The following is a 17,878-nucleotide window of genomic DNA, read 5'->3' on the forward strand; positions in this document are numbered from 1 at the left end:
GAATTCAGAAATACAGTAACCCAAAGTAAACTAGCTCATTGGGCCATTCCAATCTATATAAGATCACTATGCTGAATCAAAATAAAAGCAGCAGTCTAGGTGTCATACCTGTTCCTGTTGTTCATAATAATTAGGCCAGAGAATCAGCACTAACACACTGGAATTCATCTTTAAAACATACACTTTGGTTATTCAGTCAAAGCAAAATCATACCCAAAACATACCAATCAATAACACAGCACAGTTCCGGGACATAGTGTAAATGAGCTACAAGCAAGTGAATTTATACAACATTTTCTTGGTTTTCTATACTATCTGTTATACTTCTTATGTTTTCCCTACTAATTGAAGCCCCCTGGGGAACACTGACACAAACATTTGTTCCTACTTCTTTAAAGTGGGGGCGGAGAAATAGCGGTGGTCCATGCACTTACTATAAATTCCTTGTTTGTTGTATTATACACTGCTCACCAATACACATTTTAGAATGGTTATTAGCAGAGTATACATGATCCCAGTTTTAGTTCCAAGAAGCTGGCAATTTCTTCAACCTGGAAAGTAGATTATGCTGTTTTATTGGCACATTAAACCATATTGCACACTGTAGTTGGATAGTGGAGAGTGCTAAAACAATGACATCATATCTGAATTCTGCCATCTTTATGCACATTCCGTTGACAATTACTTGCCTCACAAAAGTTACAATATAAAAGATTCAAACCTTTTGCCTTCAAACCCTTTGGAGCAGAGACCGACAACAGAAAATGGATTGCATCATATGCATGAGTCCAAAACCACCCGGTATCATAGAATTGACTTGATTGAACCTTTTTGAGCAACCAACCAACATATAAAGCCTTCATACCCAACTTCAGTATAGGTGTAAACTACAGATTCACAATAATGGTAGTAAAGAGGTCTATACTGTACCTGCACATGACACTTTTTCCCTTGAAATCCCCCATTAATTAGCTATAAACATTACTCCTTTATTTCTAATTGGCGCCTATTTGTCAAGATACAGTTAAAGAGAATGCTTAATTAATTAAACATGAAAGTAACACCTTCTGTGAGTGTATGAGAATACAGATGCCCCTCTGAAATCCTGGCTTCCATCAGATTTGTTCTCTTTACCATGTTAATTAGCACCTCACAACTGTCCCCTTTGCAAATGAGGAGTAGGTGAGGAGGTTCGGGATTTGATGACTTAAAATGCACAGAGCTAACGAGTTGTTCATCCCCTCCACAGCTGTTAAGGCAATTGAACCGCCTCTACTCCGAAGGAGAGGAGCATAGTGCTGAAGGCCTCACAACTGTTACAGCATCTTGGGAACCTGAGGAAGGCCGCAGTTAAGTCCAGAAATGGGCCACAGTATAATATCCACCTGCAAATGATATTCATCGATACATTACAATTCCGGAATTAGATCCAAAAATGTGTGCTTTTTTATAACTTATGTCACTCTGGGAAAATTGTGAAAAAGCAATAATGAGTGAAGGCGGGTGTTAAGACCACTTGATTGTTTGCGTGAGCTCTGTTAGACCGTGGTGCCTGTTATAAAGACATATACCGGTGCATTGCAGCGTTTCCCATCTGTATCTGTGTAAAGATGGTCAGAGAAGAGGAGTATCACACCTTCAGACCTCCTGCTATGTGGGTTGCCTGGTCCAGAGAGGAGCAGGTCAGGACACCTGGAATGGCAGATCCCTGTCTTAACATTAGCAGTATCTTATAATAATACACAGTTATTAATTGAAACCTACAGTAGCCCAGGTGTGTCACATCTAGGCCTACTCTGTCCCCTATACCCTGTCACATCTAGGCCTACTCTGTCCCCTATACCCTGACACATCTAGGCCTACTCTGTCCCCTATACTCTGTCACATCTAGGCCTACTCTGTCCCCTATACTCTGTCACATCTAGGCCTACTCTGTTCCCTATACTCTGTCATATCTAGACCTACTCTATTTACATTTACATTTACATTTAAGTCATTTAGCAGACGCTCTTATCCAGAGCGACTTACAAATTGGTGCATTCACCTTATGACATCCAGTAGAACAGTCACTTTACAATAGTGCATCTAAATCTTAAAGGGGGGGTGAGAAGGATTACTTATCCTATCCTAGGTATTCCTTAAAGAGGTGGGGTTTCAGGTGTCTCCGGAAGGTGGTGATTGACTCCGCTGTCCTGGCGTCGTGAGGGAGTTTGTTCCACCATTGGGGGGCCAGAGCAGCGAACAGTTTTGACTGGGCTGAGCGGGAACTGTACTTCCTCAGTGGTAGGGAGGCGAGCAGGCCAGAGGTGGATGAACGCAGTGCCCTTTGTCATGTTTTGTCATAGATTGTCATGTCTTGTCCCTGTGCTTCCTCTTCTATTCGTTTCCCCCTGCTGGTCTTATTAGGTTCTTTCCCTCTCTCTATCCCTCTCTCTCCCCCTCCCTCTCTCTCTCTCTCTCTCTCTCTATCGTTCCGTTCCTGCTCCCAGCTGTTCCTCATTCTCCTAACTACCTCATTTACTCTTTCACACCTGTCCCCTATTTTGCCCTCTGATTAAGTCCCTGTTTCTCTCTCTGTTTTCGCTTCTGTCCTTGTCGGATCCTTGTTTGCTGTACTGTGTTCTTGTTCCGTCCTGTCGTGTTTTTGCCTTCATCAGATGCTGCGTGTGAGCAGGTGTCTCTGTCAGCTACGGCCTGTGCCTACCCGAAATGACCTGCAGTCTGTGGTCGCTTCTCCTGTCCTTCCCCTCTACAGACGAGAGGATTTCTGTTATGGATTCGGGATTTGTCGTTTTCTGTTGTGGACTTGAATAAACTCTGTTTCTGTTAAGTCGCTTTTGGGTCCTCACTTCACCTGCATAACACCCTTGTTTGGGTGTAGGGCCTGATCAGAGCCTGGAGGTACTGAGGTGCCGTTCCCCTCACAGCTCCGTAGGCAAGCACCATGGTCTTGTAGCGGATGCGAGCTTCAACTGGAAGCCAGTGGAGAGAGCGGAGGAGCGGGGTGACGTGAGAGAACTTGGGAAGGTTGAACACCAGACGGGCTGCGGCGTTCTGGATGAGTTGTAGGGGTTTAATGGCACAGGCAGGGAGCCCAGCCAACAGCGAGTTGCAGTAATCCAGACGGGAGATGACAAGTGCCTGGATTAGGACCTGCGCCGCTTCCTGTGTGAGGCAGGGTCGTACTCTGCGGATGTTGTAGAGCATGAACCTACAGGAACGGGCCACCGCCTTGATGTTAGTTGAGAACGACAGGGTGTTGTCCAGGATCACGCCAAGGTTCTTAGCGCTCTGGGAGGAGGACACAATGGAGTTGTCAACCGTGATGGCGAGATCATGGAACGGGCAGTCCTTCCCCGGGAGGAAGAGCAGCTCCGTCTTGCCGAGGTTCAGCTTGAGGTGGTGATCCGTCATCCACACTGATATGTCTGCCAGACATGCAGAGATGCGATTCGCCACCTGGTCATCAGAAGGAGGAAAGGAGAAGATTAATTGTGTGTTGTCTGCATAGCAATGATAGGAGAGACCATGTGAGGTTATGACAGAGCCAAGTGACTTGGTGTATAGCGAGAATAGGAGAGGGCCGAGGGCCTCTATCACATCTAGGCCTACTCTGTCCCCTATACTCTGCCACATCTAGGCCTAATCTGTCCCCTATACTCTGTCACATCTAGGTCTATTCTGTCACATCCAGGTCCTACTCTGTCCCCTATACTCTGTCACATCTAGGCCACATCTAAGCCTACTCGAATTAGCATAATAAAGAAATCCACATCAAAATCCATCTGTTTAAGATCGAGATATCTGGTTTTTGCATTTGCTACATGTCAATTCACCTCATCCACCAATGTCAGTCTTTTGCAGGTGGCAGAGCCACAGCAGTGTTTGTCAGACCATGAGCCACCCTGAAAATCATTATTCTACCGAAAACGTCTCTAGCTTCCAAACGGTTTGGGCTACAAACTAAATCGACCCCTCTATGGAAAGACGAGACATTCTATGACCCCCACAAGTGCCACGGGACTCGTCTGAAGTCGGTACCGTCGATGTGCCAACTTCTGTCTGTAGCGTCCGAACGGTTTGGGCTACTAATATGACTCCACCATTAGAAGGTGAGACTCTCACTAACAAGTTTGGCTCTACGACACTGAACTTTCTTATATCGCTCAGATATAGGACAGACAAAATATATATATGTAATTCAATAAGTTTCTATGGGCTAAGAGCAGTAAGACAAATTAAATCCATCAAATAAGTTTTAAATAAGAAACATTTATACTTACAGGGGTCCTAAAATTCAAAGAGAAATAGCTAAATGATCCTTGGCATGACCATCTTAAAACAATTCCATATGTTAGCTTAGTAGAAACCTGTGAATCCAATGTGAAATCAACAAAAAATGTATTTACGTTAGTTTAAAGTTGGGTGAAAGACGAAATGCCCATGGGATTGATGATTTTTTGAAAATCTAATCAGTTCTCCACGTTGATTCAACGTCATCATACAGATTATTTGGGTTGAAATGACATGGAAACAACATTGATCCAAGCTGTTTTTGCCCACGTGGGTCATCACTTTTCCACAAAAATATAAAAGTCCCCAGTACAACACACCACGCCAATGTCGGTTTACAAAATAACCTCAACTTTGAATATATTAACTGTAACTCATGGAACAAGTGGTGACACACTACAGTTAGATAATGAAGCGATGGCGGTGAATTGTGAGGTGACTTTTTGCTTGGAGTCTGTTTTGGTCACTGCCTAAGTGGAGCCATCGAAACGAGTGGTTACTGTCGAGTGGTGTTGTTCATCGATGAGTTATTGCTTTGAAATGAACGCGGGGAGACAGGTTTAGAAAAGGAAAATGGGTTCAATGATTACTTCAAATAACAAGAGGCCACTTGAGCTAAATTCCTAGAATGTGAACAACAGGCCACAGACTGTAAATAGGGATGATTTGTTGTTCAGCGTAATGGTCTCCCTCACCGGGTGAACAGTAAGTACTGTGAGGTTGTTTGCCTTTGGAGAGGAGAACCACGGGTAGATTTATCCTCCCATCCCTTGGTTTGTGGGTACATTACCCTGCTGACCAGAGCTTATCCTCTTAAAGAGACATGTTACACAATGATGAGCGTATAGTGGGCTGCATATGTATGCAGGGTGAGGTTTACACATACAATTGTGTATCGAGTCAACTTCCTCGTGTTAATAGAAAATGTGTTGTTTATAGACTTAAATAAATGGCTACGTTGAGTCTTTCAACTGTGTAGTTGCTGGGGAACATTTTAATATTGACTGATAGACAAAGTGCTTGGACTTAAACAGTAGGTGCTTGGAGTTATTGTATTCAATGTATACAATACAGGCTATGGCATTGTGAGAGCTGAGGTAAGTTAGTGCAGCTAAGCTCTGGGCTTCAGTGGCCATTCCACATCTGGAATGCAAGGTCTACACACTAAACTGTTGATGCATCAGAGAAAACACTTCACTTTCACAATGATTTCTGCCAAGTCTTTAAAGACAAGCTGCATTTTTTATTTTTTTTAATGCTCCAGGCATCTATCTGTCCGTGGCTCCACGTCTCGCACAGCAGACAAGACTTGTCAACACAGAGGTGAATAGCCTCAGTGTGCAGAGGAAACATGGCTATGCTGTTATGACTGCTTCACTTTACACACAAACATAGTTTTGGCTGGGAGCAGAGAGGGTGATAAAAGAGCGAGATGAGCCTGTCTGTCCTGACGATAAACCTTAATATTGTAACAGGGATCGGTCAAAGCCTTGACAATATACAACTTGCCACTGACCTAAGTTTTCCCAGGGCAATGGATCAAAGGACATAAGGGTAAACAAAGTTAAACGTGACCTATAACCTGTGTTTCCTGCAAACACTATTATATCCGTAAATGTGACCTCTATGTTACCTTTTTGAATGACATTACGTGAATATGTTCAGTTTATAAACTATTCACTGAATTATACGTTTCTATCGTCCCCAGAGAAAGAACAAATTTGAGCTCTATTTAGTGGGGCAGTTCTGTGGCCTAGTCATCACTGTTTACCACTGAAAGTAGTCCTTCAGTGGACTTCACTAAGTTATAGCAATGCCACCTGAGTGAAAACATGTTTAGCGCATACTGAAAAGAAAATTAAAACATGATAATAAAATGTATTATGATAATATGGAGCCTTGTGACAGTTTTTCTAAGAATTCCCATGCATATTCATGTAAGTGTTGCTCAAATTAATGTGTTCAGAAAGATGCTTCAATCCCCCTGGGCTGATCCTATGTTTAATCTGCTCTGCTAAAAACTGGAGGGCGAAGGGCAAGAGCGCAGCGGGGGAAAGTAACATGGCGATTGATGTTATTCATTCTCAAACCCTATCCTTCTGTTTCCGCTCCTTCAATTCGCAATACAAAAACAACATCGAAAACATTTTGGCTTTGCCAAACGATTCAGCAGGAGAGGAGAGGGGTCACTTCCTGATATACACTGGGCGATTCTACGGAGATCGCTATCATTAGAATAACTTTATTAGGCTTTCTGCTGCATTTCCTGTTTGATTTACTGCGCAGTCCCAGAGGCTTGTAGGTAGACTGCTGAGCCAAGGAGGACTCCTCTGCATGTGGCAGACCTGGCTGCCATTGTCGTGCAGCAACCTGAGTATAACGTCCCTATTAATCTGGAGGTAAACGTTGCAGAAACATTACCAAGGCCTTAGCTGATAAATCAGCACCACCGGGCTTTTAAATACAGCACATGCATGGCTTGGTGTGTAAATGGTGTGTTGTTAAATGATCATCCTCCACTTAGACCTCAGTGCGCTCCTCCCTGGCTTCCCCATTACTGCCTACAACAAGGTATCCTCTGCTGTTTTCAAGGAACAAGAGAGCATTGTTGGGTTATTGAACCGCATTATGGGTTGGATATCTCCATCTTAAAATGGCTTTCAGTACATCAACAAATGACAGACAGAACAGGGCAACGCTAGACCCACATTGAGTGCCAGTGACACAAATCTCCCTCGACAAGTATGATTAAGGTGACTACTATCTCTACCTCATTCCCACAATTGTAAGGCCATAGAGGGAAAAGTGGAAAAAACCATGTCGCTCAATGTAAAGCGTTTCCTCATAGTATTTCCATAGCCCGCTAACTTCTTACATAGCCAATGGCAGTGGTCGAGGCCTGAGGTAAGGAGGTCACTGAATCATCAGAATCTCCATTGTAATTGTGAAAACATTGTGTCTATTTTTTATGTGTTTATGAGATGGCAGAGTGTTATTTAGGGGCATATTGCACCAGAGAATGTATTAAGAGGGTATAGTGACATCTGTCAATAAAAGGCTGTGGGGGATTATAGGTGAAGGATCTTAATTTGAGCCAGTTTGCTACAGCAGGAAAATAATCCTGCAGCAACAGGAAATTATTGTAATTAATGGACATTTTTGCAGGGTTTGATACATTATTCGTTAGGGCAAATTCTGACATTTCAACACACTTTAGAAGTCTTTGTAAAACTGAAATACACGACAAATTTGCATTTCCTAATTTGCAGGAAAATTCTCAGCAAACAAAAGAGTGATCAAATTAAGATCTTACATCTCTTCCTTTTTCTTCTTCTTTTATTTAACCTTTATTTAACTAGGCAAGTCAGTTAAGAACAAATTCTTATTTACAATGACAGCCTACCCCACCCAAACCCAGACAACGCTTGCACCGCCCTATGGGTTCTAGCTCCTCCTCCTACAAAGACCGCCCATGATGATCCGCAACATCCTTCAATGTGCTGGAGATTCCTGCCCAAACCATCCCACTGCATGTGTCGAAGTATTAGGTATCTGTATTATATTGGTCGGCCCGAGCTTTTTGGTGACCCTAAGCAAGATTTGGTTTGGGGGTTCCCCACCTTGCAGGTAAAACATTTTAGTGGTCCCCCCTTGAAGGGCGGAGAGAATTTTGTTAACTTTAAAGTTAATTTAGTGCAATTATACACATTTTGCCATGGGGTGTAGAGAAAGTTTTGTGGTTTTAAAGCACATTTTCTGTAATTATACACATTTTGCTATGGGGCGGAGAGAGAAAATGTTGCAGTGTTTTAAACTACTTTCATGCCATTCTACACATTTTGCCATGAATTATGCCATGTTCAGATGATATCTGAGTAAAAGTGACAAAAAAAAATCTATGTGGGCATCTTGGAGGTCAGGACCCATGGTCACGTGCCCTGGGTGCCTGGTCGATAATTGACCATGATTACTACATGTTTAGAAGCTGGCTAGACTAATTTACCAATCTAAAAAAATGTTGCTGACATGGGCTAATTGAGTGACTGTCAGTGACTGACATAACAGTTGTTGAAACCTTGAGCGAGTTCGGAGTCCACCTAGCGGCCGGAGGCCCTAAGCGACCACTTATGCCTGGGACCGGCCCTGTGTATTATACTACCAACTTAATAGAACAAATCTAACAAACTCTGAAGCTGAGACAAACAACTAGAGCCCTCGGTCAACACCAGTGAGAATGGAGTTGGAGAATAGGTTGGAGATAGCTTGGAACTACACAGGTTAGACCCGTGTTAAGGATGTGAAGATATTAAAGCTTCTCATAGGTCAATCAAGTCAAACAACTGTTTAAACTGTGTGTACTTGAGTAAGTGTGAGGTATGTCTTCTGTCGGTCTACTATATGAACCAGGGTTGGGGTCAATTCGGAATTTCCAAATTGAATTCCATTCAAACAATGAATTTGAATTGAATTTGAATTGACCACTCCCCACAGGAAGATGCAATTTGAATAGAATTAGAATTAAAGGAAGCATAATTAAATTCATAGCAATTCAAACCAATTGAGACATTCATTTCACAAATCTTTCATCGTAAGGATATGGAACTTATTTAATGCAAAGCTCTCATCCCTGTGCAACTGGGTCCTGGACTTCCTGTCGGGCTGACCCCATGTGGTGAGGGTAGGCAACAACTCCTCCGCCATGCTGGTCAACTCGGGGGACCCCCAGCGGTGTGTGCTTAGTCCCCTCCTGTACTCTCTGTTTACCCTCGACTGCGTGGCCATGCACGACTCTAGCTCAGGGAGGAGTTTAGAGCCCTGGTGGAGTTGTACCAGGACAATAACCTCTCCCTCAACGTCAACAAAACCATGGAACTGATCGTGGACTACAGGAGACAGATCAGATAGCATGCCTCAATCCACATAGACAGGGCGGCTGTGGGAAGGGTCAAAAGCATCAAGTTCCACATTAATGGTCCCGTAACATCAACACCGGGGTGAAAAAGACACAACAGCACCTCTTCAACCTCAGGCAGCTGAAGAAATTCAGCATGGCCCCTAAGACTCTCAAAAAATTATATAGATGCACCATTGAGAGCATTCTGTAGGGTGGCATCACTGCCTGGTATGGCAACTGCACCGTCCTCAACCACATGGCTCTTCAGTGGGTGGAGAGGTCAGCCCAACGCACCAACGGGGGCACGGTGCCTGCCCTCCAGGACATTTGCAGCACTCAGTGTCAAAAGAAGGCCAAGAAGATTATTAAGCACCTCAGTCAGCCGGGTCACGGACTGTTCACTCTGCAACAGTCTGGCAGATGGTACAGGTGCATTGGCAACAGCTTCTATCACCAGGCCATCAGACTGTTGAACAGCCATCACTAGCCATCTACCTGCACCGTACTTTGTCCTGCACTTTTTTGCACACATACAGTACTCCGGCACACTCACTCACACAAAACACACACAGCTCATACACACAGAGACTCCTGCACTCATATACATTACCAGTCAAAAATGTTAGAACACCTACTCATTCAAGGGTTTTCTTTATTTTTTACTATTTTCTATATTGTAGAATAATAGTGAAGACATCACACTATGTAATAACACATATGGAATCATGTAGTAACCAAAAAAGTGTTCAACAAATCAAAATATATTATATATTTGAGATTCTTCAAAAAGCCACTCTTTGCCTTGATGACAGCTTTGCACACTCTTGGAGTTCTCTCAACCAGCTTCATGATGTAGTCACCTGGAATGCATTTCAATTAACAGGTGTGCCTTGTTAAAAGTTAATTTGTGGATTTAAAAAAAAACTTCTTACTGCATTTGAGCCACTCAGTTGTGTTGTGACAAGGTAGGAAGGTATACAGAAATAGCCCTATTTGGTCAAAGAACAAGTCCATATTATGGCAAGAACAGATCAAATAAGCAAAGTACAATGACAGTCCATCATAACTGGACACATCTCAACATCAACTGTTCAGAGGAGACTGTGTGAATCAGGACTTCATGGTTGAATTGCTGCAAAGAGACCACTACTAAAGGACACCAATAATAAGAAGAGACATGCTTGGGCCAAGAAACATGAGCGGTGGACATTAGACCTTTTGTCTGGATGGATGATCTCCGCATGTATATTTTCCACCATAAAGAATGGATGAGGTGGTATGATGTGGGGGTCCTTGCTGATGACACTGTCTGTGATTTATTTAGAATTCAAGGCACACTTAACCAGCATGGCTACCACAGCATTCTGTGGTGATATGCCATCCCATCTGGTTTGGGCTTAGTGGGACTATCATTTGTTTTTCAACAGGACAATGACCCAACACACCTCCATACTATTTGACCAAGAAAGAGAGTGATAGAGTGCTGCATCAGATGACCTGGCCTCCACAATTCCCCGACCTCAACCAAATTGAGATGGATTGGGATAAGTCGGATCTCAGAGTGAATGAAAATCAGCCAACAAGTGCTCAGCATATGTGGAAACTCCTTCAATACTGTTAGAAAAGCATTCCAGTTGAAGCTTGTTGAGAGAATGCCAAGAATGTGCAAAGCTGTCATCAAGGCAAATGGTGGCTGTTTAAAGAATATCAATTATAAAATACATGTAGTTTTTTTAAACACTTTTTTGGTTACTACATGATTTCATGTATTATTTCATAGTTTTGCTGTCTTTACTATTATTATACAATGCAGAATATAGTACAAATAAAGAAAACCCTTGAATGAGTAGGTGTTATACAATTTTGGACCGGTAGTGTATATGAGTGCAGGAGTCTCTGTGTAATTTGTAAGTCGCTCTGGATAAGAGCGTCTGCTAAATGACTTAAATGTAAATGTAAATGTATGAGCTGTGTGTGTGTTTTGTGTGAGTGAGTGTGCCGGAGTACTGTATGTGTGCAAAAAAGTGCAGGACAAATTACGGTGTAGGTAGATGGCTAGTGATGGCTGTTCAACAGTCTGATGGCCTGGTGATAGAAGCTGTTGCCAAGCCTCTTGGGCACTGCTCTGATGCACCTGTACCATCTGCCAGACTGTAGAAGAGTGAAAACCCTTGAATGAGTAGGTGTTCTAAAAATGTTGACCAGTAGTGTATATTCACACACACACATGCACACAAACACACACACAAACAGCCAACACTGCTGTCCCATGTACAGTGCATTCGGAAAGTATTCAGACTCTTTCCCCTTTTCCACAATTTGTTACGTTACAGCCTTATTCTAAAATTGATTAAATACATTTTTTTCGACATAAGTCTACACACAATAACCCATAATGACAAAGTAAAAACAGATTTTTTCAAATGTTAGCAAATTAATAAAATAAAATAAATTGAAATAGCTAATTTATTCAGACCCTTTGTGATGAGTCTCGAAATTGAGCTCAGGTGCATCCTATTTCTATTGATCATCCTTGAGATGATTGAGACAATTGATTGGAGTCCACCTGTGGTAAATTCAATTGATTGAACATGATTTGGAAAGGCACACACCTGTCTATATAAGGTCCCACAGTTGACAGTGCATGTCAGAGTAAAAACCAAGCCATGAGGTCGAAGGAATTGTCCATAGAGCTCTGAGACATGATTTTGTCGAGGCACAGATCTGGGGAAGGGTACTAAAAATGTCTGCAGCATTGAAGGTCCCTGAGAACATAGTGGCATCTATCATTCTTAAATGGAAGAAGTTTGGAACCAACAAGACACTTCCCAGAGCTGGCCGCCCGGCCAAACTGGGCAATCGGAAGAGAAGGGCCTTGGTCAGGGATGTGACCAAGAAACTGACGGTCACTCTGACAGAGCTCCAGAGTTCCTCTGTGGAGATGGGAGTTCCTTCCAGAAAGAAAACTATCTCTGCAGCACTCCACCAATCAGTCATTTATGGTAGAGTGGTCAGACTGAAGCCACTCCTCAGTGACTGCCGCTTGGAGTTTGCCAAAAGGCACCTAAAGGACTCTCAGACCATGAGAAACAAGATTCTCTGGTCTGATGAAACCAAGATTAAACTCTTGGCCTGAATGCCAAGCGTAACGTCTGCAGGAAACATGGCACCATCCCTACGGTGAAGCATGGTGGTGGCAGCATCATGCTGTGGGGAGGTTTTTCAGCGGCAGGGACTGGGGGACTCTTCAGGATAGAGGGAAAGATGACCGGAGCAAAGTAGAGAGAGATCCTTCATTAAAACCTGCCCCAGAGCGCTCAGACTGGGGCAAAGGTTCACCTTCCATCAGGACAATGACCCTCTGAATGTCCTTGAGTGCCCAGCCAGAAACGGATTTGAACCTGATCGAACAACTCTGGAGAGACCTGAAAAAAAGCTGTGCAGCGAAGCTCCCCATCCAACCTGACAGAGCTTGAGAGTATCTGCAGAGTGGAATGGGTGAAACTCTCCAAATACAGGTATGCTAAGCTTGTAGTGTCATACCCAAAAAGACTTGAGGTTGTAATCGCTGCCAAAGGTGCTTCAACAAAGTACTGAGTAAAGGGTCTGAATACTTACGTTAATGTGATATTTCAGTTTACATTTTTTATACATTTTTTTGCTTTGTCATTATGGGGTATTGTGTGTAGATTGATGAGCAACATTTCTTTTAATACGGCTGTAACGTTACAAAATGTGGGAACAGTCAAGGCATCTAAATACTTTCCAGATGCACAGTATATAGAGACACACTTTCAGTTTCTCTTCTACTGCTGTACATATAATTTATAGTATATATTTTCAGTTTATATACGCATAAATTGCATTTGGATGACTGATACAGTGTTATTTGGGTTGTTATTTGGAATTCGTTCTGATATTTCTTGATTTCTTGTTTTTAGTTTTTTATGGGAATTATGAATTATTATAGACAACCTATAACATGATCTTAGAATATTTCCAGACCAGTGTTATTTTAGAATAATGAGTATTAAAAATGAAATGTTTCAAATTTATGCTACATGTTATTGGTAACCATACATTATGTCAAAATACACATTTCTATGGTGATAAATGAGCCATTTGAATTTAATTGAATCTAATTTCATTCAATTCTACTTTTAATCCAATTAAAATTCTGCTTCAAGCAGGGTGTGGCCAATTCAAATTCAAGATTCAGATTTGAATTAAAGAGCCATTTGTAACACAATTCAGATTTGATCCCAACCCTGGTATGTACACTCTTAGAAAAAAGGGTTCTACGGCTGTCCCCTTAGGCAAACCCTTTTTGTTTCCAGGGAGAACCCTTTTTGTTTCCAGGGAGAACCCTTTCGGGGTTCTACGTGAACTCTCTATAGAAAGAGACCTACATGGAAGCCAAAAGGGTTTTCTACCTGGAACCAAAATGGTTCTACCCGGAACCAAAAAGGGTTCTTCAAAGGGTTCTCCCATGGGGACAGAACCACTTTAAGTTCTAGATAGCACCTTTTCTTCTAAAAGTGTATATTAAACTACTGTGACCCTTTCCCTTTGAATTATAAATAACCTAATGTGCTCAAGAACTCAAATCTCCGGTGATTGAAGCCCTTAGAATCCCCTTATGTGAATATGTGATTCAAGCATCTGTGCATTTCTCCTCCTTTGCTTCAAACACACACAATGTTACACTGGTCTTTATTTTGAAAAAGAAAAAAAAGAGCAAAACCTGGAGGGAATCCAGCCCAGACTGGCTGGAACATATCCGAAGGTGTTAACAGGTAAATGTCATTTCTGTGTGGAGCAGACAAACACCTGATTTCACCTGGGGTTCAGGGAAAGGTCAGGGCACCTGTGCTGTTTTGACACTGTTATCTCCCTAAAGAGGGCTTCGTTAGCACAGGAATTAACACCCCACTTTTATTTACTTTTCAGGTCTCACAGCTACTTCAGACGCTCAGGAGAGTATCAAGATAAAAGATGCAAGAGTGGAGCTCATGTACAGTGTTTTTCAAAGGTATTGGATATGCACATATTGTTAAGTGTTAACTTTTGCATAGAAATAAAAAAAGGACAAATATAAATTGTGATACTTAGAAGTATTACACTTTTTAGGATAAAAAATGAACTAATTTGACTGAAAAGTCGTTATATGATGATACATACTGTTGAATAGTGAAATCTTCTTCTATAGGTGCAAGTAGAGTGGTCACATGAATGGCAAGAATCTGGGGTACAATACAAACAGTTTAATTGTGTAATTAACAATAAAGAACCACTCCTAGTTAGACAATTTCTGCATAAAGAAACCGAGAAACACTTATAAAACAGTCAGTTGTAACAAAATAACTGGTGTTCTCATTGAAATAAACTCATAAAAAAGAAACACTTTTTTATACAGGATATTTATACAGGAATAGCTTGAATTGGATTGTTAACCAAAGGAAGACACATTGCAGACATCAATATTCACACAGATTGCATATGTTTTTCTCTCTAAGGTGTTCTATAGGTTAGTAATTTACCTAAGCTTATTTGCATGATAGTAAAAATTGCATACAACATTAATTGTGAAGCTTGTAGCATGAGTTGCTTGACATACAGCACTTTTATAGGCAACCTTTAAAGCACATTGTCCATTTAAAACGTTAAGACACTTTTTGTTTTTACTGCCCATCAAAATTACATTTATAAATAGAAAAGGATCATTGAAATAAAATTTAAAAAAGGCTATGTAACAAACTTTCCCAAAAAAAGTAATTACATCAGAAACACTGCATGAACTGCAAATAAATAATGTAGAAGACAACAAAAAACAGAGTTTGTGATTCACATTTTTAAACTGTGTGGCTGATTCAGAAAGTACAGTGACAAAGGTTTTGCAAAATAATCTAATCGGCAGTGCCATATAGTACAAGGCATTTATTGGCATAGTTTCTTTAAGACTGTATTTTTTTATTATTTTTTTTTACAGTTAATATAATGTCTATATATATATTTATATTTCTTCCTAACAAATAATATGTAACGATTGAGCTATTCTCGGCGACGCACCTGGGGTGCGGTTTGCATTCCAGAGTTTGAGTGATCCGTAATCACAGTCATGTTTTTCCGCATTTTCAAAGAATAACTAATTTGCCAGCAGGCTTCCAGACTTAGTACCTCATCATTAAGGCCTTGTCATCCACTTGGTCCTCGATTTAATATGCATTTGAAAAAATCCAGTTAACACCACATACGTAAACACCTATCAAAGTCCTATCAAACTCCATGGGGGCTTCTTATTATATTATCAGTAGCTCAAAGAGAAAGGAAATCAGTGTAAAACAACAGACATTAAGTGCAGTCAGCAAATATCCACGGCAACATACTTAGAATAATTTTTTGTGCAGGTTATTTAAATGATGCATCAGTCTTTACAGTGAATAATACAACTTTTACAAAATCAGAAAAAGCAATACTTATTCGTATTACTGTAGTCTGTGGAAATGGGGGGGTTCCAGTGTGAGAATGCTAGCTTTGCGTAGCCTTTCAGTCTGCATTGATATATAAATGCTACTCGTACGCATAGAGTCCAGACTCTGCATTGATAAAACCACTACTCTTTACTCTCGCAGTGGTCGCACTGCGCTAGCCAGACCATTACCCTTCAGCATTGATTTCAGTCTCTGTGCGTACAGTCGCACTACTCTTTCATCAGTGTTCAGACTGGGGGACGCTCTCTCTACTCCTTGGTCTCGTGGTCAGATTCTGAAAGGGCCTCGGAGCGGGCCAGGTGCTCCTCGATCTTGATGGAGAAGATGGTGCTGTTGGTCTGTGTGCTCTCTTCCAGCTCCTTCAGCAGCTCGGCATTGCCCTCCCTGAAGTCCGACAGCTCCTCCTCAAAGGCCGGGCTGCTGCTACTGCTGTTGCTGGGTTCCTTGGGCAGCTTGGCCGGGTGGTTGACGTAGAAGCGCTGGTTCTGGAAGAACTTGATGATGGTGAGCTTGGGCAGGTCCAGCTGGGCCGACAGGGTGTGGATGGCCTCCTCGTCTGGGTACATCCCCACGTCCTGGATGAAGCTTTGCAGAATGCCTAGGGCCTCTTGGGAGATCTTGCCCCCGCCGGAGCGAGCCTTGGTGCCCCCGCCGCCGCGGGCCTGGTCCCCTGTCTCTGCCGGGGAAGCGGTGGAGGGCTGGCGAGGGGGAAGCCGGGGGCCCATGGGTGGTTGCTGCTGCTGCTGTTGCATGGGCTGCTGGGACAGTGGAGGCTGGGAAGGGTGCTGGAGGGACATGGGGGGCTGGTGCTGCTGCTGTTGCTGGGGCGGTTGATGGGTCTGAGACTGTGGTGGGAAAAGGAGGGTGGGGGGAAACAAGAGGCAGGATGTTATCAGTGAACACTTATCGGCGACTTAATAACGCCTTTAATTCAACTCAATTGAGTTGTGTAGAATGGGCCCACTGTGTACAGAACAGGCGCTCCGCTGGAGGAATTTCCATGTCATATCTTATTGAATGTAATCAGTTCTTGGGATTCTTTTTTCATGCGGAAATTGTGTCTTTCATTGTGGGGTAGAGGCACCAGTACTCACATACAAACCTGCACGCACACACACACACACAAACACGTACAAAGACACTGAGATGCTGGGAATTCACACGGAACCTGTCCATTCTGATTGGTACTGTCAAGCTTATCAGACCCCATTCAAATGATATTGCCAGACCGCGATAAACAAACTCAATGTGTGTACAATTCAAAACGCGATCGCCGCCGATTGCCCTGTGTGTGAGAATGCTAACGATGGCTTTGCTTTGCCGTCAGTATCCCGCTAGTGTAAACACATTACACATTACTCCTAAAATGTCTCATTGTTTGAGTGGAGGGAGGGTTGAGTGGGCAACTCGTGCTCTATATTGAACACGCAACAGTTATTTTCCCCCTGAGTCAGACACACTCATATTGGAGTTTGGTAATGAAGTTTAGAAAACACAGCACTTAACAAATAGCTTATCAGCCAGCTGCACATCTTCACTCAAAGATTCCATTTTACACTACAACACACATACAGGGAGCTTTAATAAGGGAAGGTTAGCCAATGAGTGCCGGCTTCTCTCCACATCTGTGTGTCACTGTTTTGCAACAGGTCTCTCTTGAGAACAACAAGCTTTTTAATCAGTCGACTGACCTGGGTTGACAGAGGATCAACGCCAACACCAATAAGTATTCTGAAGTGTCAGTAGTTCCTCTATGCATTACAGTACTGAAACATTTTACTGGAAGCCAAATCATTTCTATTTCATTAGCGGTTAACTTTTCTGCGAAGTATTCCAAATTGGTACATTTTTTTCACTTTTTTATTCTGATATTAGGCTCGATGAGAAAAATCTGATTATGGTATTTCTACACTGGTGGTTTTGTATGGGACTGGCCATATGTTTCTGGCTAACAAAATAACTGATCAATCAGCCATTCAGCTGCCACTATGTTTAACATAGGTATTTATGTTAATAATTCACAATTTTAAAAGTTTAACGTGAGTCTCAGGTTTTTGTGTTCATTTGCAAGCTGCCTTTTTAAAAAGAAAACTTAAGTTAAAAGTAAAGTAACTTTAAAAAGTATTTCATTAAAAACTAACATTTTGTCTGTTACTCTGTTTGTGATTAATATAGAGCTAATTTGTAGAAATGTTCCATT

General features: G+C 42.1%; 1 protein-coding gene across 6 annotated transcripts in view; it reads right to left on the bottom strand.

Moving 5' to 3' along the window:
• Nucleotides 1-14,436: 14,436 nt before the first annotated feature.
• LOC124005627 (DNA-binding protein SATB1-like) overlaps nucleotides 14,437-17,878 on the bottom strand; it is a 55,937-nt gene continuing 52,495 nt past the window's right edge. For all 6 annotated transcript variants that reach the window (XM_046315055.1, XM_046315052.1, XM_046315054.1 and 3 more), the window contains exon 14: nucleotides 14,437-16,523. In XM_046315055.1, the coding sequence (XP_046171011.1) occupies nucleotides 15,927-16,523 (597 nt within the window). In that variant the 3' untranslated portion in view covers nucleotides 14,437-15,926. The remainder of the gene's footprint in view (nucleotides 16,524-17,878) is intronic.

The sequence above is a fragment of the Oncorhynchus gorbuscha genome, linkage group LG19 (genome assembly GCF_021184085.1).
Source record: "Oncorhynchus gorbuscha isolate QuinsamMale2020 ecotype Even-year linkage group LG19, OgorEven_v1.0, whole genome shotgun sequence".
In the NCBI taxonomy this organism is placed as follows: Eukaryota; Metazoa; Chordata; class Actinopteri; order Salmoniformes; family Salmonidae; genus Oncorhynchus; species Oncorhynchus gorbuscha.